Below are 22,476 nucleotides of genomic sequence, written 5' to 3'. Positions count from 1 at the left end.
TGGACCCAAATCAACCAGACCCGGAGATCGTCTTTGACATGGTCTACGTAGTAACGTAGGGCTGTCAATAGGTCCAGTTTGTATTGGTTACCCGAACCGAGAAATATGTTAGCCAGGTTTGGTCATGTTTTTGCCCCGTCTTTTTTGCCGGTACCCGACCCGACCTAAGTATTTTTATATATTTTATATGATTTTTTATAGAAATATATTTCTAAAATTATGTGGGTCCAGGTCTAGGACTCTATTTTCGTGACCCCAAAAAATCCGAACCCAGTTATTAGTTATATAGGTGGTTCGGGGTCAACCCTGACCCAATCCGTTGACAGTCCTAGGTCTATGCTCTCACTTATTGGGTTTGGGGTCGGACCTGTACCAAACTCAGATGGGTCAGACCTGTACAGTCCGACTTCAACGTGCTAGTAATGTGTTCGGATCCAAGTCCTATCTGACCTGGCTTATAAGCACAACAGACCGGTCCTATTACATATAGTACAGCAGACCCCGTCAAATTTGGTCTCCAATTCTTGTATTTGTACATAAACTAGTAGATACTATTTCAGAGTCGGGTCTGGTATGAAACTTTTTAAGCTAGACCTGGATCCATATATAAGTTTGACACGATTAGCTAATCAAACACATATCACTAAGTCTGAAGCGGATCTTACAAGATCCAATCCAGGTTGCATTGGGACATACCTTAGCCATCGGCAGCCCAAGCACACTTTGAAGCAGATGTGAAGCTGGATCTGGCCTGATCCACTTTATGCGATATGGTAGACCTTATGTGAGTCTGAATTGGAAAGATAAAGGATCCTGTCCTATTACATGTGATGTCGTAGTGGGAGGCTTTGTTTGAAAACTGGTAGTCCAAGAGAGTTTATGCATTTGGAAACGTGGTAGCTGCCCGATCCAAATTTTTGATTTCTGACTTTTTAGGAACATTTTTGCCCTTTTACAAATATAGCATGACCATTGTGTCTCCAAAAAGTGCAAACCTTCTTTTACTAAAAATCGCATAAGGGGCACAAGCCAAATGCATGAAGACATTTGCATGTGAAAGTCAAGACATTCACAAATGTGAGTGTTTAGTAAAAGGAGGTTTGCAACATGATTGGCAAATGTTGTAATATATTTGTGAACCTCCTTTAACTAAATACTCTCACATTTTTAAATGCCCTCACCTTTATATATGAATGTCCTCATACATTTGTGAATGTCCTCTTGCTTGTTCCCCGTATACTATTTTAGTAATTCTTAGTAAAAGTTGTACTATATTTACAAACCCCATTTAACTAAATACTCTCACATTCGCGAATATTCTAACCTTAACATGTAAACATCCTCCTGTCTCTGCCCTTATGCAATTTTAGTAAAAGGAGATTCTCATATTTTGGGAACATTCGCAAAAATGATTTGCAAACATCATGTCATATCTGCATAAGGGCAAAAACATCCTAAAAAATCAAGAATAAAAAATTTGGACATAGGAAGAATTTCAGCAAATTCTGAGGTATTTCCAATTACATGATATTTTACAAGGACAGTATGGTCCTTTTACAAAAATATAAATAATGTCTAATTCATTTACCCAAAAGTTTGGACTGAATCTAGAGGTTTGTTATGGATGAGGTCCCCTTTGTTAGGATAGGCCTGTTCCAAATCAAGCATGATCCCATCTATATCTGACCCATTTTTATCCCTAAAGAAAGGGTTGGACCGGACCCCAACCAGAGAACCAAGCTGCTACCTGTACTTCCAGACCATATATGGCTCAAGACTCGCATTGCAAAAACGCCATTAGCGGACGCATGATAACTACGATACAAAGCACAATTTTATAACATTCTAGACATAAATCTCGAGTGAAGAAGCTTTCAGATTACAGAGCAAGCTTCCCAGCTGCAACGCATAAGCTTCCAGTAACTAATAATCCAAAGATACAACATATTTTCCACCAAATAAATTGTTCACTTCTTTGTTAATATGGTTATCATGCATAAAATGCCATACCTTATGTCACCAAATAACATTGAATAGAAGTTTAATTGAAAAAAGAGGTTCATACATCATTAAAAAAAAAGAGGCTTATGACTACATTGTTTTTAAATTCAATACTTTGATTGTTATCAAATTTAATTTAGAGAGAGAGAGAGGCTGATATCCAGTGCCGGAGCTATTCCTTGACACCACAATATAAATTAACATGAAAACAGTTAACATTTAATACACACAACTCCATGAACAATAACCACCAGCAGGAATATCTCTGCCTGAGAGAACCAATCAGAGCAACAGGATACGCTTCACTTAGAGAATCCATATAATGGGGGGGAAATCATCTTATTTATACCAAGGGACAATTTTTTAAGAGACTGAAGACTTCCTAGCATAAGCAAGCACCATGACCAAATCCTTGGCTGAGGAACCTGAAGCAGCTGCTACTTTTTTCGAAGTGGATGCTTTTCGCAGCCACAAATCTACAAGGTTATGCATAGTCAAGCTTGGGAGGACAGGCTGCCCACAACATGTGATTTCCACCTGTCAGGAAACAAAATTCATGCATCTTGATCAACCATTGACATTGTGTCTAACCTAAGCTAAATAATAATGACAAGCAGAGGTGGCCGGAACAGAGTGTTCAAGAGAACTATCTCAGCAATGGGAACAAAGAGAAAATTTTCCCCAGCTTGTTTGGATTAGTTTTGTTGCCAGAACAATTATATTATGCATAAGACATTTGCCTCGTGGAGATAGACAATCAAATAAAACTTGTTGGATCCACTATGTAAAGTATAACAAGGTCATTGTTTGACAATCTTAGGTGATAACTATTAAGAAATTAAACACATACTGCATGCATGAAATACAAAAATATTCAGCGTCACAGTTCCTCTTTTGTCATAATTCATTTGCACTTTTGAATACAGTAGCCTTTCATTTTTATTGCTTTTCCAGCAAGCAAGAAACCATAATGTTTATCTACAAGTTGCAATAAGTTTATGCATACCAAGGTAGGGATTTTTATGTGCGGTTCTAGTTATTATATTTACTCTGATGTGGTACATATACCTAAATTGGGCAGTCCTTTGAATAGTTAGTTTGCGCCTGCTGCAAACAGCAGGAACCAAGTAAAATAAGGATATGAGTAGGCTGAGACATTAAAGCTGCACCAAGATAAATTCAAGCATGCGATAAGCCGTTTAGAAAGAGAAGGCAATGAGGACCGAACCATACATCAGAACACCACCCATTCTGACAGCAGAGAAAGGTGAAGGATTCATCGTGTATATCAAAGGGGAATTGTAATGCAGGTAACTGAAAGTAGTCATAATCATAAACATCAGAAGACGTATCAGAAACAGCATCAAGATTGTTTTATCTAGTCAAATATAGGAAAAACAACTCTTAGGTGTCAGAAATAGGAGGCAAAAAATATCACCCGACAGTATTGATCTGGCACAAAAACAATCTTGTAATTCTCAGTCTTAAAATAAGAGAAAACAAAACCAAGCAAACATCAAAACATGATCAGCCAGAGAACCTATTAACATCTTTAAATCCACCAGAGATCTTGAGTATCAATCAACATATGCAGTGAACAGTTATGTATTTGAAAGAAGATGATACTTTGGAACTAAAACAAGTTAAAAAAACTATTCTTAACAATCAGAATTGGGATACCATATCTAAAAGAAGTTTGAAAATGTGGTGCAAATAAAAGTTTTACTGTTTGAAAAGATGTTTGAAGCTACTCAAATTGCAACTAACACCACCAATATGTTAAGAATGTACATGATACACACTATATCTGCACTCTTGTTGTATGTACAGGTATAGGAGTAGGATAGATAGACATTTCACCTTTTGTATCACTCCATTTGTACATGGACAGAATAGTCCTTGCATTGTTTCTTGTCCAGATGTTAAGGTTCACAGCCCTCAGTGAACTACAGCCAAAGCCTAATAGCTATTGAATCCAGTCCTTGTCTACCATGAGATCAGGCTATGCTTAGGTGCAAATTGCCCTACTTGATCTCATATAGGCTTGACTCAACTTAGGTCTCATGTCTGACAGGGGCAAGCCAATGCTAATCAGGACAAGCTAGCAGACCAGGCCAGCCAGGCCAAGCTCATGCCTGCTTCTCCCTAGGTCCGATAGGCCTCTAACAGTCCAACCACAGTCTGGCCTGGTCTGGCATCCACCACTTTATAGGGTTGAGAGGGTATTGAATAAAAGAAGAAACACATGAAGTCCTTGTAAATTTTGAAGCAAAAAATGATTAAACCAACATTAGCTACGTTCACCACCAAAAAGAAAATCTAGAGCTCTTGCTTTAGGAAACAATAATGTAACAGTAAAGCCATTACAATAAGTAAATTTTTTTGCTAAAGCTTCACTTAGGTGAAAAGAGTAGAAACCTCACCTCAGCTTCACTCTTAAGATCAAGTTTCTTGACCAGGTATTTCTTTATAAATGAAACTGGAATATTTCCATCTCTGTCATAGGAAGATCAACACATTATAAGCATTTTACAAGCCAAAGCAAAAAAATAATTTTTCATAGTCTACATTGGAGAAACTCAATTTGCAAGTGACAGTAGCAAGGATATAAATAAGCAGTTGGCATTGTCCTTTAAGTGCATAGCTATCAAGCAACTTCTTGTTCACTAGTAAACTATGTCACATGGATACGGCTGAAGATATGGGGATACTGCCATTTTACGAGGTTTTCAATGTAAGTAATATATAAGGAGATACAAAAACAAGAGTCAAAATGGAGTATCCATGTGACAAAGCTAGTAAACTATATATGACAAAACTGTCTTAATTGTCTTTATTTCTGTTAGCTTACCATTGTAATAGGTCCACAAATATATCAAAGAAAACAAAATAAGCAAAAAAATAACTAACCCAAGAAGAAGAAATTTGCAGGCAAAAACTCACAAAGTTGCTGCAAGGAATCATAAGCATGATCACTCTGCAACAAAGATTTTTTACTAGAAAACTTTAGAAATTTGGAAGCCCTCTGGAAAAAGAAGTATAACTATTTTGACAAATAAATGAATTAAGCATGTTATCTAAAGTAGTGCATGATTATTTATGTTTATATATAACAGGTGATGGTCCGTCATCTCCTGTTTGGTTGTTAAGGGGTTTGTACTAACACTTGTTCACACACACACACACACACACACACACACACACACACACACATATATATATATATATATATATGAGAGTATTTCATACCCTAATGGGTAAGAAACCCCCTAGTTGGAACTCATAGTGGGGGTTATTTTAGCCAAATCTAACCCCATGAATGTGTTCGGTATGGTCAAAATAGTAGGAATGGAGTCTTGGATCATATTTTTTCAAAGTAAAAATACGATTTTATTGCAAGGAAATGAGTTCCTCCGAAGATGTTCAATAAATCACCAAAAGTGGACACTCAAAAGAGTTCCACCAAAATATCAAAATGAACACACAAAGAACCACAAATAGGTTCACTTACAAACACCCACAAAGGGAGGCAAGAACAAAAGATAAAAACTAAATGTTTTTATTGTTCTCCACACATGCAAGAAGCATACATTTAAAGTGGGGCTTGACCCCATATATATATATATATATACAAGAGAAGAGGACCATAGGGAGTCATTGGGACCCCAATGGGTCCCTATGTTGACTAGTCAACATGTGTTCTAGTTCAAATGCAATAAAAAAAAAAACCTAAAAAGAAAATTTATAATTACATAATATATATATATACATACATTTACATTTTTTAACACCTCCCCTCAAACTTACGGTTGGATAACCGAAAGTTTGTCTAAAAGAAAGTGAAATCTAGGAGCAACGAGAGATTTGGTAAAGAAATCCGTCAATTGATATTCTGAAGTAACATAAAGAAGATCAATAGTGTCGTGTAAGAATTTCTCTCGTACACGGTGACAATCCATCTCAATGTGTTTGGTTCATTCGTGGAAGATCCGGTTGTTGGCAATGTACATAAAACTTTTGTTGTCATAGCATAATCGTGATGCTCCTTTATTCTGAACACCCATGGCAGCCAACAATCTCCTTAGAAAGACCACTTCCATAGTAGTTGTAATCATAGCTTTGTATTCTGCTTCAGTTGATGAGAGAGACTTTCTGCTGTTTTTTGTACCTCCAAGAAATTAATGATTCACCTAAAAATACACAAAAACCAGTAATTGGGTGTCGATTATTTGGATCACCTCCCCAATCAGCATCGATATCAGCAATTAAATCTAAGGATAAAGAAACAGACAAGAAAAATCCTCAAAAAATAGAAGTTTTAATATGTCTAATAATACGCAAAATTGTTCTCATATGAAGAATGGTAAGAGCATGCTGAAATTGGCTTGTTGCGTAAACTGCATGCGTAATGTCAGGTCTCGTAATTGAGAGATATGACAATGCCTCGACAAGTTGTCTATATGGTGTTGGATTTTCAAGTAGTTCTCCATCATCAATCTTCATTTTAACATTGACAACTTCGGGAATGTCAACCTTCTTATCATTTGAGATACCAGACCTGTCAACAATATTGAAAGCAAACTTAGATTGAGTCAACAGATAAGCTCTAGAACAATAAACAACTTCTATACCAAGATTTTTTTTTTAAAACCAAAATCAGTCATTTCAAAATGTGTTTTAAGAAGCCTTTTAATGTGTTCAACTCCCTGTTTATCACTGTCAGTGATAATCATATCGTCCACATAGAGGAAAGGAATAATAATACCTGCATCAGAAATCTTAACAAACAAAGTTGTGTCAGTCAAACAAGATTGAAATCCAATATCAAGCATAACTTGACTAAACCTGTCATACCAAGCCTTTGGTGCTTGTTTAAGACCATACAAGGCCTTGTTTAAGCGAAAAGTTTTTCCTTTAAGGATAACTATGCTAGATAGTGTTTTCATGTAAACTTCTTCAACCAAACTTCCATTGAGAAAAACATTTTTAACATCCATTTGACATATAGGTCATTTTTTGATACAGAACAGGACTGGCTCGGGCCTGTACAACGTGACCCAGGCACGGCCAGGAACCTGACCCAAATGGGATGGACGATCGGACCCAGGAGTTGGATCTGATCGCAAGCAAGGTACCTCAATACAGGGACGTGGCCCTGCGCACCTACTCGAGGCAAGCGAAGGCCTGAGGTGTCCCAAATCCATCAGCAGATTGAAGTCGTCTAGGGTCCAGGGGTAGGACCCGAGACCCAGATCCACTTGCAATCTATAAATACCCTATTTTAGGGTTGCGTGGAGAGACGTGATTGAATTTTCAGCCAAGCCTTTCTCTGACATTCTTTTGCCTGCAGTTTTTTTTTATTTTGCTATTCTCTTGTTTCCTATTGCTTTCTTTTTCCTTCAGTTATAAAACTTTTACGTGTTCTTTGATTATGCCTATGAAATAAATTCAAGTTTTGTTCTGCACTTGTGTATTTCGTCCTTCTGCTCATCGCACGATCGTGAGAGTCGTGTTCCATTTCCGGCACCCATGTGCGTCAAGAAGTTGATCCCCACGTTGCATCAAAGTGGTATCAGAGCGCAACCCCTCCTCCTTGGTCGACGACATGGCCAAAGAAGCGAGGGACGATCCTACGAACGGGGAGGAGCATGAGGGATCGAGTACCGTCAACGAAGACCCCATGATGCGGATGATCGACATGATGACGAAGATCCAAAAAAATCTGCTACGCGTAAGCAAGGACGTAGCCAACATGTCAAAGCGCTTGGATGGTGACGAAGGTCGGATCTTTGTTCTTGAGTCGCCAGTGGAGCCGCGCACGATGTCAACACAAAAAATGGGTATGGGAGTGGGCGACGGTGATGTCAATCTCGTTGATGCTGCAGCGATCGACCCAGCCCAACTGAATTATCAGCCTGTCGTGCGACATGAGGGCGTTGAGATGGCCTTGCACAGGGATGCGGGACGGGTCAACTTCTCGCACATGGTACCTTCTCTCCACCCAGATTCGGTAGCAGCTATGAATCAAACAACCGATACCTTCTAGCCGAACCAAGGGGTCACGATTGGACCCCCCCCCCCCACGTCAACTCGGGTGCGCTACAGATTGGCCTCGAGCCACGGTGGTTGTGTCGCAGGCCGGGCCTGGCCTGCAAGACCCCAACATCACGCTGGGCCCTGCTGCATGCGTGGGCTCGTCAGCCCGACCTGAGAAGGACCTCCCCTTCCCTCTTGAACCTGCTCATGGAGGGAGGCCCTGATGCAGCACACCAACGAGCAGGTGTAGGTGGACCCCTGTGGATCAGGCCGAACCCGAGAGGGTCCGGACCAGAACCTTTGGTAGAGGGGCCCAAACCCGGATCTCGGGGACCATCCTTTCGGTCCCAGGGAGCGGGTCCGAGCCTCGAACCCCATTACCTGACCTACCCAGTTGGGTGTGGTTCGCCCCAAACCAGATCCAACCAATTAATTTTGAATCCCAATTCAGATCCATTACTAACCCAAACTTACATCGGACCCAAACGGAGCTCCTGTTTGAATTTGAGCCGAGTCAAAACCAGACCCATCTTGTTACAGATCAAGGATCAAGTTCTAGCCAGACCTGTCTCCACCACAACTCGATCCATGATCCTACCTATCCCATTCTAGGTCCGACGAATAGCTTAGGTCTTGACCCAATCCAGATCCAATCGGGTGAATCATCCCAGTACTACACCAACCAGACCCAATACCCATATCAGACCCAATCCGTTAACCCGTCCCTGATCCAGAACCCAGTACCCTACTCGATACACTACCTCTACCCTAGTCCAACCCATAATCCAAACCCATATTATTCCATTCCCACCAACCTAGAACTCGTAAACCGATCAGCCCTTCCACCTTTAGTAGTACCTCCTGTTATACCGATGCCTCAACGCCGGCCGCAGATGGCTCCCACCCATGGGCGGGCCAGATTTAGGCAGATTCAACAGGGATCGACGTGACCTGAGCGTCGACCACACGTCATTGGAGTCCGTCAACACCAGCCTCCAGGCGAGCAGTATCGTGATGAGGGTGATGATGCAGTGTTGGATGATGACGCGTTCTGGAACGAGTATCCTATAGGAATGGTGGAAACTCGTCAGTAGAGAGCACCAGAGCACCCATCTACCTACGTGGTGAAGCACGACCTTTCGGAGTTCGCAGGATGATTCTATGCAGAGCAGTTCTTCGATTGGGCCTATGCAGTACAGTTTTTCTTCGACTACCACACTGTATCTGAGCACCGTCGTGTCTCTCTAGCGTCCACTCGGTTGAGGAGGTTGGCACAGACATGGTGGGTTGAGCTGCAAAGGTCGAGGGAACGACAGGGACAAGAGAGTGTGCAGACATGAGAGGAGATGCAAAGGTTGATGCAGTCCAAGTTCGTGCCTTCAGACCACGCCGAGAGAGCCTACAAGAAGTACCCGGTAAGGCACCCTGTGGTGACAGGGAGATGCGCGGAGTGCGGCTCAGCGATGGCGAGGGCGCGCGAGCGAAGGGAGGTTTCTCGGCAGGGAAGGCCGCCGCGCGCACGACGCGCTATGTGCGTTTCTGGGGAGGTTCTCCGCTCGGAACCCCTGTGCGCCGGGCGCGTCACGCGCTGAGGGCGCGTGTGCGCGGGAGGGGGCCGTGCGCCGGGCGGAAGCTCCTTGTGAGAGGCGCGCGAAGAGAGCCGCGGGCGGGAGGCCAGACGCGGTGAAGGCCTGCGGGCAAGGGATACCCTCCACGCGGTGTGTTGCTTTGGGCGCGCGCGAGGGCCTTGCGGATGGAGGGGTGGAGTGCCACGCTGCGGAGGCTGGCGCGCCACTGGCGAAGGTGGAAGGGAGTTGATGAGGCAGGCAGGCGTCCCACGCCCTGACCTGCTGCTGCCGCCAATGAGGAAGGCAGATCCGGGGTTGCGTCCTACGCGACCTCGGCCAGCCAGGGGGAAGAACCACGTCCCCTTGGCTACTCGCTGAGCGAGTCCCAGAAATCCGATGTCGAGAACCACGCGACAGTCGGCCGACTGAAGAGAGAGCCACGCCCTTCAGCTACTCACGGGGTGAGTCCAGCTCCAGGTTGACACCTACAGGAGCGTGAGGGAATGAGGAAGAGCAGAGGCCACGCCCTTCAGCTACGCAGGGTCAAGGCACCCGTACTGTGGCGGAATACACTGCTAAGTTCCATCGTCTATCCCTGCAAGTGCAGATCGAGGAGACCGCCTGCCAGCAGGTCACGAGGTACATTTCTGGTCTTTGTCGTGCTATTTTTTATGATTTCAGTTGTGTCACAGTCGAGTTATTGGATCAGGCCAACAGTTATGCAATAAATGTGGAGGAAAAATTGAAAAGGAGGCAGGAGTATAGAGTCTCCCGGAGTGACCAGTCCAATCGACCCAAGTCGAGTTTCCCAACCAGGGGAGCGAGCTCCCTTATGAAGGAAGACTCAAGGTCCACCCCAAGAGTAGACCCTAGCAAGCCTGACTAGTCTGAACCAACATGCCATACCAGATCCAAGGCCAAGCATAGTGAGTCTATCATCCGTTGTTTTAGGTGTCAGGAGTTAGGACACGTAACGTCCAAGTGCCCCATCGTGAACAAGAACGCCCATTTCATCGAGGGTATTGTTGAGTCAACATCCGGTAGTGAGAGTGAGGGTGAGTCGTCGGTTGAGGGAGTGAATGAGAGGGAAGTCGTAGAGTTCGACGATAACATCGAAAATTTGTTGTCCATCCGTCATGTTTTGATAGCACCCCGAGAGTCAACCCCTGCAGGATACTTGCGGAACAACATTTTTAGGACCCGGTGCAACTGTGAGGGTCATGTGCGTGATGTTATCATTGACATTAGGGCTTATGAGAACATGGTTTCCGAGAGTGTTGTGTCCACCCTGAATCTGAAAACGAAAAAATTGTCCCAACCATACAAGATGGCGTGGTTCAAAAGAGGAAACGAGGTTCCCATTACCCAGCGTTGTCTAATTCGGTTCTCTATGGGGAAGCATTACCACGATGAGCTGTGGTGTGATGTAGCCCCTATGAGTGTGTTATATTCTTTTGAGACGTCCTTGGCAGTTTGATCGCAAGACCATTCACGATGGCCGTAGGAACACGTACTATTTTATTTTTAAGGGTCATAAAATAATCCTTCTCTCATCAAGGAGACCAGTTTTCCCACTGTGGATAAGCCTGAGCGAGTTCCCCGGCTCGCGGGCCTATCATACCGGACTTTCTTGAGCCATTGTAGGAAGGACGGCCCTGGTGGTTAAGTTGTCTATGATTACATCGTTGCTTGTTCCCGCGGACATCGCGCCCCTTGTTGAGGAGTTTCGCGACATTATACCAGACGACCTTCCTGATGATTTGCCTTCGATGAGGGTGGTGCAGCATGCCATTGATTTTGTCTCGGGGTTGAGTCTACCTAACCTCCCCGCATATCGCATGAATTCACCTGAGCATGCCGAGTTGTTGAGACAGGTTCAAGAGTTATTGCAAAAGGGTTTTATTCGTGAGAGTGTGAGCCCTTGCGCAGTACCCGCCCTGCTCACTCCTAAGAAAGATGGGTCCATGCACATGTGTGTCGACAGTAAAGCGATCAATTGCATCACTGTCAAATACCATTTTCCCATTCCTCGGTTGGATGACATGTTTGATATGTTGGCCGGTGCCTCTATTTTCTCCAAAATCGATTTAAAAAGTGGGTACCACCAAATCCGTATCCAAGAGGGGGACAAGTGAAAAACGGTATTCAAGACACGTGATGGATTGTATGAGTGGTTAGTCATGCTATTTGGGTTATCAAATGCCCCGAGTACTTTCATGAACATGATGACCCAAGTGTTGCGTCCTTGTATAGAGAAGTTTGTTGTTGTATCTTTTGATGATATTTTGGTTTATAGTTCTTCGTTGTCTGATCATTTGAGTCATTTGCGTCAAGTCCTAGAGATTTTAAGGAGAAGTTGTATGACAATGTCAAAACGTGTGAGTTTATGACGTCAAGTGTAGTATTTTTGAGTTTTATTGTATCGTCTGATGAAGTTAAGGCGGATCCCGCCAAAGCCTGTGCGATTATAGAATGGCCTACCCCAAGGACTATAGGAGAGATCCGTAGTTTCTACGAGCTAGCCACTTTCTACCATCGTTTTGTGAGAAACTTTAGCACCCTCATGACCCCTATCACGGAATGCCTAAAGGGTACTAGTTTCCATTGGACTTCAGCCGCGGGCAAAGCTTTCATGCTCATCAAAGAGAAAATTACTAGTGCCCCCGTCCTATCCCTTCCTGATTTTAACGCAGTCTTTGAGGTTGATTGTGACGCCTCTAAAGTGGGAATTGGTGCCGTCTTAAGTCAGAACCGCAAGCACATTGCTTTCTTTAGTGAAAAGCTTACTCAGGCGAGGTGTCAGTACTCCACTTATGATGTTGAGTTCTATGCCGTTGTGCAAGCCCTTCGTTATTGAAGGCATTATCTCATTTATAAGAAGTTTGTCTTATACACGGATCATGAGGCGTTGAAGTATTTAAATAGCCAAAAGAAGTTGAGTGCTAGACATGCCAAGTGGGTCAGTTTCTTGCAAGAATACACTTTCATGATTCGTCATCAATCTGGTACTCTAAACAAGGTAGCTGACACACTTAGCAGGAAGAATAGTCTTTTGATGACTATGTCCGTGCGGGTCATTGGGTTAGAGCAATGCAAGGAATTATACCCGACAAACCCTGATTTTCAGCAGGTCTGGGAAGGGTGCCTCTCCTCTTCTAGCATGATAGACCCACGGTTCGTTATACATAACGGTTACCTCTTTCGAGGTAATAAGTTATGTGTGCCAGCATTCTCTCTTAGGCTACAATTGATTTTCGAGTTACATGAAGGGGGACTAGCTGGGCATTTTGGATATGATAAGATGTTTGCACTGTTACATAAACGATACTTTTGGCCCAAAATGCGCAAAAATATTGTCAAGTTTGTCCAAAGCTGTCGAGTATGTCAAGTGTCCAAGGGTCGACGTCAGAATAGTGGTTTGTATACTCCTTTGCCCATCCCTGAGCGGCCTTGGGAACACGTCTCCATGGATTTTATTGTGGGTCTTCCCAAAACCTCGCGTCGTTTTGATTCCATCTTAGTTGTAGTTGACCGATTTTCCAAAATGGCCATCTTTGTCCTGTGTAAGCGAACCACTAACGCCTCGTTAGTAGCCTCGTACTACTTCAAGGGCGTGGCCCGCTTTCATGGATTGCCTCACACGATCACCTCAGATCGTGACACTCGCTTTATGAGCCATTTTTGGAAATCATTATGGACCTTATTGAAAACCAAGCTCCAGTTCAACAGTGCATACCACCCACAAACTGATGGCCAAACCGAAGTCGTGAACCGCACCTTAGGGAACCTACTAAGGAGTCTAGTTGGGGAGAATGTCAAAACATGGGACCTAGTCTTGCCGCAAGCCGAGTTCGCACATAACAGTTTCATCAACCGGTCCACAGGCAAGTCTCCTTTTCAAGTGGATTATGGGCGCTCATCAACCCATGTAGTAGATCTAGCACTTGTGTCTAGTCTCCCAAACCTAGCCCCAGACGCATTTGATGTTGTTGAATACAAGAATGATATTCACAGACAAGTCTGAGCCAAACTTGTTGAAAGTTACGAAGCTTTCGTAGACCAAGGTCGTCGAGATGTCCAGTTTCACGTTGGTCAGTTAGTATGGGTTTACCTGCGTCCTGAGTGTTTCCCAGTGGATACTTATGGCAAGTTAAGTCCTAAGAAATATGGCCCTTTCAAGATCCTCCAGCGATTGGGTCTAAATGCCTACCTCCTTGAACTGTCCGAAGATTGGCATATTTCACCTATCTTCAATGTGTCTGATCTATATGCTTACTGTGGTGACAACAAGTCGTCAGAGCCGACTTCTTCCCAACCAGAGGAGAATGATGCAGAGCAGGATCCGACCTGTACAGCGTGACTCAGGCACGACCAGGAAACCCGACCCAAATGGGATGGACAATTGAACCCAGGAGTTGGATTCGATCGCAAGCAAGGTACCTCGATGCAGGGACGTGGCCCTACGCACCTACTCTAGGCGAGCGAAGGTCTGAGGTGTCCCAGATCCATCAGCAGATTGAAGTTGTCTCGGGTACAGGGGCCACAGACCCAAGACCCAGATCCACTTGTAATCTATAAATACCCTGTTTTAGGGTTGCGTGGAGAGACGTGATTAAATTTCCAACCAAGCCTTTCTCGGACATTCTTTTGCCTGCAGTTTTTTTTATTCTGTTATTCTCTTGTTTCCTATTGCTTTCTTTTTCCTTCAATTATAAAACTTTTATGTGTTCTTTAATTATGCCTATGAAATAAATTCAAGTTTTGTTCATTATTGCACTTGTGTATTTCGTCATTTTGCTCATCGTATGATCGTGGGAATCGTGTTTCATTTCCGGCACCCACGTGCGTCAAGAAGTTGATCCCCACGCTGCATCATTTTTTTCACAGAGGCAAGAGCTACTAAAGTCCTAAGTGTGGTCATTCTAGCAACTGGAGCAAAGGTTTCATCATAATCTATTCCATACTCTTGGGAATATCTCTTGGCAACTAATCTGGCTTTGTATATTTCAAAAAATTTATCACTCTTGGTTTTAACTTTATACACCCATCGACAACCTATAAGCTTCTTTCCTGGGGAAATGTCTTGAATAGTCCAAGTATTCATTTTTTCTAAGGCATCTAATTCTACTCTCATAGCTTCTACCCACTCAGGATGTTCATTTGTATCAGCATAGTTGGAAGGTTCTATATAGGAATGTATTAATGCAATGTAGGCTTAATACTTAGGTGAAAATGATTCATAGGACACAAAATTTTTAAGGATTTTTGTATCTCTCCCTGTTTTTCATTATTGGTATACTTTTCAAGGGCACATGGATGTTCTAAATTACCATGGCTGGAATATTGGATACAATCTTGATCTTTATGAGATTGTTCTTCACTTATCACATCATTTTTAACTTCTTGGTCTTCATCAATATCACAATCATCAATCTTTTGAATTAAATCCAACAGAAAAAAATACTCATTTATTTTCTTAGTTTTCTCAGTTTTAAAAAAACTTTCTTTTTCTAAAAATGATACATTCCTTTAGACATATAGCCTTTTAGTTTTAAAGTCAAAACATAGCCTTATGAGAGAGTTTATCATTTTTGTCAGTAAAAACAAAATACTTGTACCCAAAAACCCTTAACCAAAAGTAATCTGAGATTTTTTTTTAAGTTTTTCAATAAGGGATGCATTTTTTAAAGAAGAGGATTGCATTCTGTTAATAAGATAAACTGCAGCTAATGTAGCTTCAGCCCAAAAATCTTTAGGTACTTGGTTTGTAACAAGTAAAGTCCTTGTTGTTTCTATAATATGCCTATGCTTCCTTTCAGCTAAAGCATTTTGTTGAGGGATATAAAGACATGATTTTTTATGTGTGATATTGTATAAGTCTAGGTAATCTTTAAATTCTTTTCATAAAAACTCTCTCCATCAATCCGTGCTAAAGATGAAAATATCATTCTTAAATTGATTTTTGACTAAATTGTGAAATATTTGAAAATGTAAAAAAACTTCATACTTATGTTTAAGGAAATAAATCCAAGTGTGTCTCATAAAATCATCTACAAAAATTACATAATACATAAAACCATCATTTGATATAATAGGTGCATGTCCCCACACATCTGAATGTATCAACTCAAGTGATCGAGAAGAAACAAAAGGTTCTTTCTTTAAATGATAATCTCTTCATTTTTACCAAGAATACAATTTTCACAATATAAATTTTTCAAAATTACAAAAAAAAATCTTTGAAAAAAACTGAATCTTGGATACACCAGGATGACCAAGTCTCTTATGCCATAGATCCAAATCTAATTTCTAAACATTGCAACAAAATGTATTATTGGGTATTTTCAAAAAAATCATGTATTACAAGTCACCTTCGCTATGGCCTTCCCTAATTGGCGATCCTGCACTCGACAACCACGAAAGAAGAAGGAAACATTACATCCATGGTCAGATAATTGAGAAATAGATAAAATATTTAAGTTTAGATTATGAATATATCTAATTTTTGGAATACAAAATTTTTTTGAGAAATGTTTTCAATTTTTTTTTCTTTTATCTCAAGAGATGTTCCATCGGCGGTGAAAACATTTGACCCACTTGAGTTATGACATTCGGATAACATATCATTATTTGGTGTCATATGAAAAGAATCACCTGAGTCAAGAAGCCAAAGAGATTTAACGAGATCGGAGAAGCCGAAAGAAGAGACCACGGCTTTGGTGGATGAAGATGCTCCTTTGAGTAGAGGTTGAAGAGCCTCCACTAATTATATTAAGGACATGTTTCCAATAGATGGTTCACTCGACTCTTGTGGAGGTTCAACAAAGACAACCTTCTTCTCATAAGGTTTCTTCAATTTAGGACAATATGTTTTTACATGTCTCGGTTCACGACAATAGTAATAAATAACTTTCTTTCTTTCATGCTCATTGCCTTGTTTCTCATCATTTGGCCTTCCATAGTGTGGGGTTTGTAGGTATGAATATAGTTTTCCGGTCTAGACACGGCTAGAACTGAGTCATCATCACTCTTATAGATTATTTTTTTAAGCCTATTTTTCTCCATACTTAATTCTTATATCGTGTCTTCTATCGAAAAGACTTTTCTTCGATGGAGAAGAGCGAATTTGATGGATTCAAACTCCGATCTCAATCCATTAATAAATTGATAAAAGTGTTTCACATCTATTTGATTTTGACGGAGTTCTATGTCTTCCGAACAATGCCACTTTGATTCAAGAAAAGCCAACTCTTCCCATAATTCAAACAAACTATTATATTATTCTCTAATGCTTTTGTCCCCTTAACCATATTTTGTATCTTATCTTGTAAGTTGCACACATGTGCAATATCTTTAAGAGAATACATTCTCTTAAGATAATCTCATGCATTGTTTACATGTTCGAATTTAGCAAGACTTGAACATTTCTTGATGTCGACACTACTAATGAGCCAAGGCATAATCTTGGCATATCTCATTCTTTATTCCATCAACTTTTTCTCATAAGTGGTCATTGCCTTATTTTTTTCAATCTCCGTAAGATGTACATCTTTCTCACCTTCTACTTTGGTAAGGATTAGTTTGGATTTCGGATCGGTCCCATCCACTAATCTCCACAACCCTTTTCTCCATATAAGGTGCTTCATAATTGAAGCCCATATTACATAGTTTGAATCATTGAGCTTAATGGGTTTTACGGTGACATTTTCATTGTCATCCAGTTTTACAAAGGTAAAAAAAAAAGAATAGAGAAAGAGGAGAGAAAAGAACGGGAGTAACGGTGGAAGCCACGAGTACTCTACCACCAAGCAAATGCCATCAATCACGAGCACTTCGAATAGAAATTGCAAGAGCTCTTCAACACTTTCAAATTTGGAGTGGCACGCTTCCCAATGTTTCGAAAACAATTTCAGCTTGATCACCATGCTCTGATACCATATAAGGAAATGAGTTCCTCCGGAGTGTTAAAATGTAAAACTGTACATATATGTATATATAATAATACTATATTATTATATATATAAATACATTTTTAATTTCTTTCTTTTCTGTTTTTTTTTTCCTTTATTTTTATTTTTTGTCTTTATGTCATCTAGTTCAGTTTGAACTAGAATGACTGTTGCTAGTCAAGTCCTGTCCAGACTTGACTAGCAATAGAGTTGTTGGACTGACACAGTCCAACAGCTCTTAATAGAGCTGTTGGACTGACACATTCCAACAGCTCTAAATAGAGCTGTTGGACTGTGCCCAACAGCTCTATTGAGTCCTCTTTCAGCTGTGTATATAAAGGGGTGCAGCCCCTCTTGTATTTAACTCCAATGCTTCTTAAGCAATTGGTTTTTCATATCAATAAAGAATACATTTTTATTTTTATTTTGTTTCCAGTTATACCCTTTTTAAGGGTTATGCTTTAGTGTCATTCTTGACACTTGCTCTTGTTAATCAAAGCTCGTGTTTCGAAGATCCCCATTTCATTTCATGGTATCAGAGCCGCGGAAGTACTAAATCTTGAGGAAAAGCTGCCTCGGTTTCCGTGCCCGTTTGCAAAAGTGTTCGCCACTTGAAGAGAAGTGTTTTATCACTTCATTGGAGAAGATTTCACATCTTGTTGTATTGTTTTTTTTTTTTCTTTCTTTCTCATTTTCCTTCTTGTTTCTCTTCTATCCCTATTCTTTCTCTCCTTGTAATCGATGGATGACAATGATAAAGTCACCATCATGCCTATGAAACTAAGCGATACGAACTATGTAACATGGGCTTCAATCATGAAGCACCATATATGGGGAAAAGGCTTATGGGGGATTGTGGATGGTTCCGATTCGGAACCTAAGCTATCTCTTACTAAAAAGGAGGGAGATAAAAACGTCCCTCTATCGGAAGAAGAGAAAATCAAGGCTATTGCCTCATACGAGAAGAAATGGAAAGAATGGAGAATATCTCATGCGAAGATAATGTCATGGCTTATCAATAGCGTTGACATTAAAAAATGCTCAAGTCTTGCCAAATTTGATCATGCCGATAAGGCATGGGAATACCTTAAGAATATGTATTCCCTTAAAGATATTGCACACGTGTGCAACCTCCAAGAAAAAGTTTGAATGATGACACAAGGAGACAAAACTATTCGTGAATATTACAATGGGTTGTCCGAACTTTGAGAAGAACTTTCCCTTTTAGAACCAAAGTGGCATTGTGCCGAAGACATCGAGCTTCGTCAGAAACAACTCGATGTTGAACATTTTTACCAGTTTATCACTGGATTAAGGCCGGAATTTGAAACCACTAAATCGGCCCTACTTCACCGGGGAAAAATTCCTTCTATTGTGGAAACTATTGAAGAGTTAACAATGGAAGAAAATCGTCTCCGGAAAGGTTCTTTAAAAATTGAAGATGATTCCGTTTTAGCCGTGTCTAGACCAGGGAATCATGTTCGATCATATAGGCCTCCTCACTTTAACCGACAAAATGGTGACTATGATAAGAAGAAAGTTATTTGTCATCACTGTCATGAACCGGGACACTACAGGCCACAATGTCCCAAACTTAAGGAGCTGAGAGAAAAAAGAGCTGCAATTGCTGGATCGGAGCCTAAAGATCAGGATGCACCAGTTTCCCTGACCCAACTAATGGAGATCCTTCAGCCTCTCATCAAAGGTGCCTCTTCCTCATCTGAAGCTTCAACCGGCGCAGCAGCCTCATCTTTTTCTGATTTAGGTAAAATTTCTTGGCTTCTTGACTCTGGTGCATCTTTTCATATGACCCCAAATAATCAAAGTCTATCCAAATGTGTTAAAAATAAAACAAGTGTGTCAAAGGTCTTTACTGCTGATGGGACTTCTCTTGAAATAGAAGGAATAGGAGATTTTGAAAAAATTTATAAAACAAAAAATTTTTTTATTCCAGAAATTAGACATGTTCCCAAATTAAATTTAAATCTTTTATCTGTATCTCAAATTTCTGATTATGGGTGTAATATTTCTTTTTCTTCTCATGGTTGTTGGGTACAGGATCGCCAGTCAGGCAAGCTGATTGGGGAAGGCCATAGAGAAGGAGGACTCTATTACATGGATTTTTTGGAAATGCCGAAGAAAGCTTTTTGTTATAATATTCAAAAAATAGAGTTGGAACTGTGGCATAAGAGACTTGGTCACCCACATATAGCCAAAATCCAACATTTTCCAAATCTAGGGAAATTTTGTAACTCTGAATCATTTGATTGTAAAGATTGTATTCTCGGCAAAATGAAAAGATTACCATTTCAGAACAGAACCTTTTTCTCTTCAAGACCACTTGAATTAATACACTCGGATGTTTGGGGTCCTGCACCAGTAATTTCTAAAGGAGGATTTGTTTACTATGTTATTTGTGTCGATGATTTCTCCCGACATACGTGGATGTACTTTCTCAAACATAAGTCTGAAGTATTTTCATACTTTCAAACTTTTCATAATATGGTTAAAAACAAATTTCAAAATGATATTATTATTTTTCGCACAGATTCAGGGGGAGAGTTTTTATCCACAGATTTTCAAAATTATCTTAAATTGCATGGCATCACACATCAAAGATCTTGTCCTTATACACCTCAACAAAATGGACTGGCAGAACGAAAACATCGTCATATTATAGAAACCACTAGAACTTTATTAATAGCAAATCAAGTCCCTAAAGACTTTTGGGCAGAAGCTGCCTTAACTGCCACCTATCTCATTAATAGGATGCCATCTTCTTCGTTACAAAATATCACTCCCATTGAAAAACTTATGAACATTTCTCCAGACTACTCTAGATTAAGAATATTTGGGTGCAAATGTTTCATATTTACTGACAAAAATGATAAACTTTCCCCTCGTGCGATTCCCTGTGCCTTTTTAGGATATGCTGAAAACCAGAAAAGTTATAGATGTTTTGACTTCAAAAATAATAAACTATATGTGTCTAGAAATGTTTCCTTTCTTGAAAAGGAGAGCTTCTTTGATTTTAGAAAATTAAAAGACGTCACTGAGTACTCCTTTTTGCTAGATCTAACATCAAGATCTGATGAATATGACCTTGATTGTAACTTTGATGATGATCCAAGAATTATTGATCTTAATGTTGAAAATGAAGAAGTTCATAGAGATACTAGTATTCAATATTCCAGGCGACAAGAGTCTAATACTCCATGTGCACTTGAGAAATATTCTAACATTCCAACTAGACAATCATCCCGAATCTCGAGGCCTCCAGAAAAGTTTGTATCATACGAGTCTTTCTCACCCACATATAGGGCAGTTATTGCATTAATTCACTCATATGAAGAACCATCCACATATTTTCAAGCAAAAAATGATATCAAATGGATAGAAGCCATGAAAGTTGAATTAGATGCACTTGAAAAGGCTTCTACATGGAATATTCAGGATCTTCCTCCAGGGAAGAAAACTATAGGATGTCGATGGGTTTATAAAATTAAAACCAAGAGTGATGGTACTCTTGAAAGATATAAAGCCCGTTTAGTAGCCAAAGGTTATGCCCAAGAATATGGGATTGATTATGAAGAAACCTTTGCTCCGGTGGCTCGTATGACTACTGTCCGAACCTTAATTGCCTTAGCTTCTATCAAAAAATGGTCTATTTTTCAAATGGATGTCAAAAATGCTTTTTTAAATGGAAAGCTAGTTGAAGCAGTATATATGGAACCCCCTCCTGGTCTAAGTATTCCTAAGGGTAAAGTCCTTCGCTTAGAAAAAGCTCTTTATGGACTTAAACAAGCACCAAAAGCTTGGTATGATAGGTTTAGTCGTGTTATGATTGATATTGGTTTTCAATTCTGTTTAACTGACACTGCTTTGTTTATTAAGAATTCTGATGCAGGAATCATTGTGCTTCTTCTTTATGTGGATGATATGATCATCACCGGAAGCGATAAACAGGGAGTTGAAACAATCAAAACACTTCTTAAATCTCATTTTGAAATGACTGATTTGGGCTTGTTGAGATATTTTTTAGGCATTGAAGTTGCTTATTCTCCTAGAGGATATTTATTATCTCAGACTAAATTTGCTTTTGATATTGTTTTCAGGTCTGGTATTACTGATGATAAGAAAGTTGACACTCCAGAAGTTGTTAATGTTAAAATGAAGATTGATGATGGAGAACTTCTTGCAGACCCTACTCCTTACAGACAGCTTGTCGGGGCACTTTCCTATCTATCCATTACCAGACCAGATATAGCACATGCTGTTCATACAGCAAGTCAATTTCAACATGCTCCTACTTCTGTTCATATGGGAGCAGTCATGCGTATTATCAGATACATCAAGTCCTCTCTTTCACGAGGACTTTTCTTATCTTCCTCCTCTTCTCTTGATTTAATTGCATATACTGATGCTGATTGGGGAGGTGATCCCAATAACAGACACTCAACCACTGGCTTTTGTGTCTTTTTAGGGGAATCATTAATCTCGTGGAGGTGTAAAAAGCAGCAGAAGGTATCTCTCTCATCCACCGAAGCTGAATACAGAGCCATGGCAACCACGACCATGGAAGTAGTTTGGCTCCGACGACTGCTTGCTGACATGGGAGTTGAAGCAACAAAGGCTTCACAAATGTGTTGTGACAACAAAAGTGCGATCTACATTGCCAGTAACAGAACATTCCACGAACGCACCAAACACATCGAAATGGATTGTCACTACGTCAGAGAGGAATATCTACACGGGATAATTGATCTGCCATATGTCACTTCAGAATATCAGTTAGCAGACCTCTTTACAAAGCCTCTCGCTGCTCCCCGATTTCACTTTCTCTTAGACAAACTTTCGCTCATTGTACCGTAAGTTTGAGGGGGAGTGTTAAAATGTAAAACTGTACATATATGTATATATAA

General features: G+C 40.6%; 1 protein-coding gene across 2 annotated transcripts in view; it reads right to left on the bottom strand.

The window, feature by feature from the left end:
- Positions 1–2,028: 2,028 nt before the first annotated feature.
- The window catches only part of LOC149830511 (E3 ubiquitin protein ligase DRIP2-like), a 35,541-nt gene continuing 15,093 nt past the window's right edge, over positions 2,029–22,476 (bottom strand). The window contains exons 6-8 of one of the 2 annotated variants that reach the window (XM_090016558.1): positions 4,425–4,497; positions 3,235–3,315; positions 2,029–2,538 (exon numbers count right to left, since the gene is read on the bottom strand). In XM_090016558.1, coding sequence (XP_089872684.1) covers positions 2,365–2,538; positions 3,235–3,315; positions 4,425–4,497 — 328 coding nt within the window. In that variant the 3' untranslated portion in view covers positions 2,029–2,364. The remainder of the gene's footprint in view (positions 2,539–3,234; positions 3,316–4,424; positions 4,498–22,476) is intronic. The other variant, XM_090016559.1, reaches the window with a different exon arrangement.

The sequence above is a fragment of the Nuphar pumila genome, chromosome 8, assembly GCF_984573655.1.
Source record: "Nuphar pumila chromosome 8, dmNupPumi1.hap1.1, whole genome shotgun sequence".
NCBI classification, from domain to species: Eukaryota; Viridiplantae; Streptophyta; class Magnoliopsida; order Nymphaeales; family Nymphaeaceae; genus Nuphar; species Nuphar pumila.
This window is presented reverse-complemented; position numbering and strand designations above follow the sequence as displayed.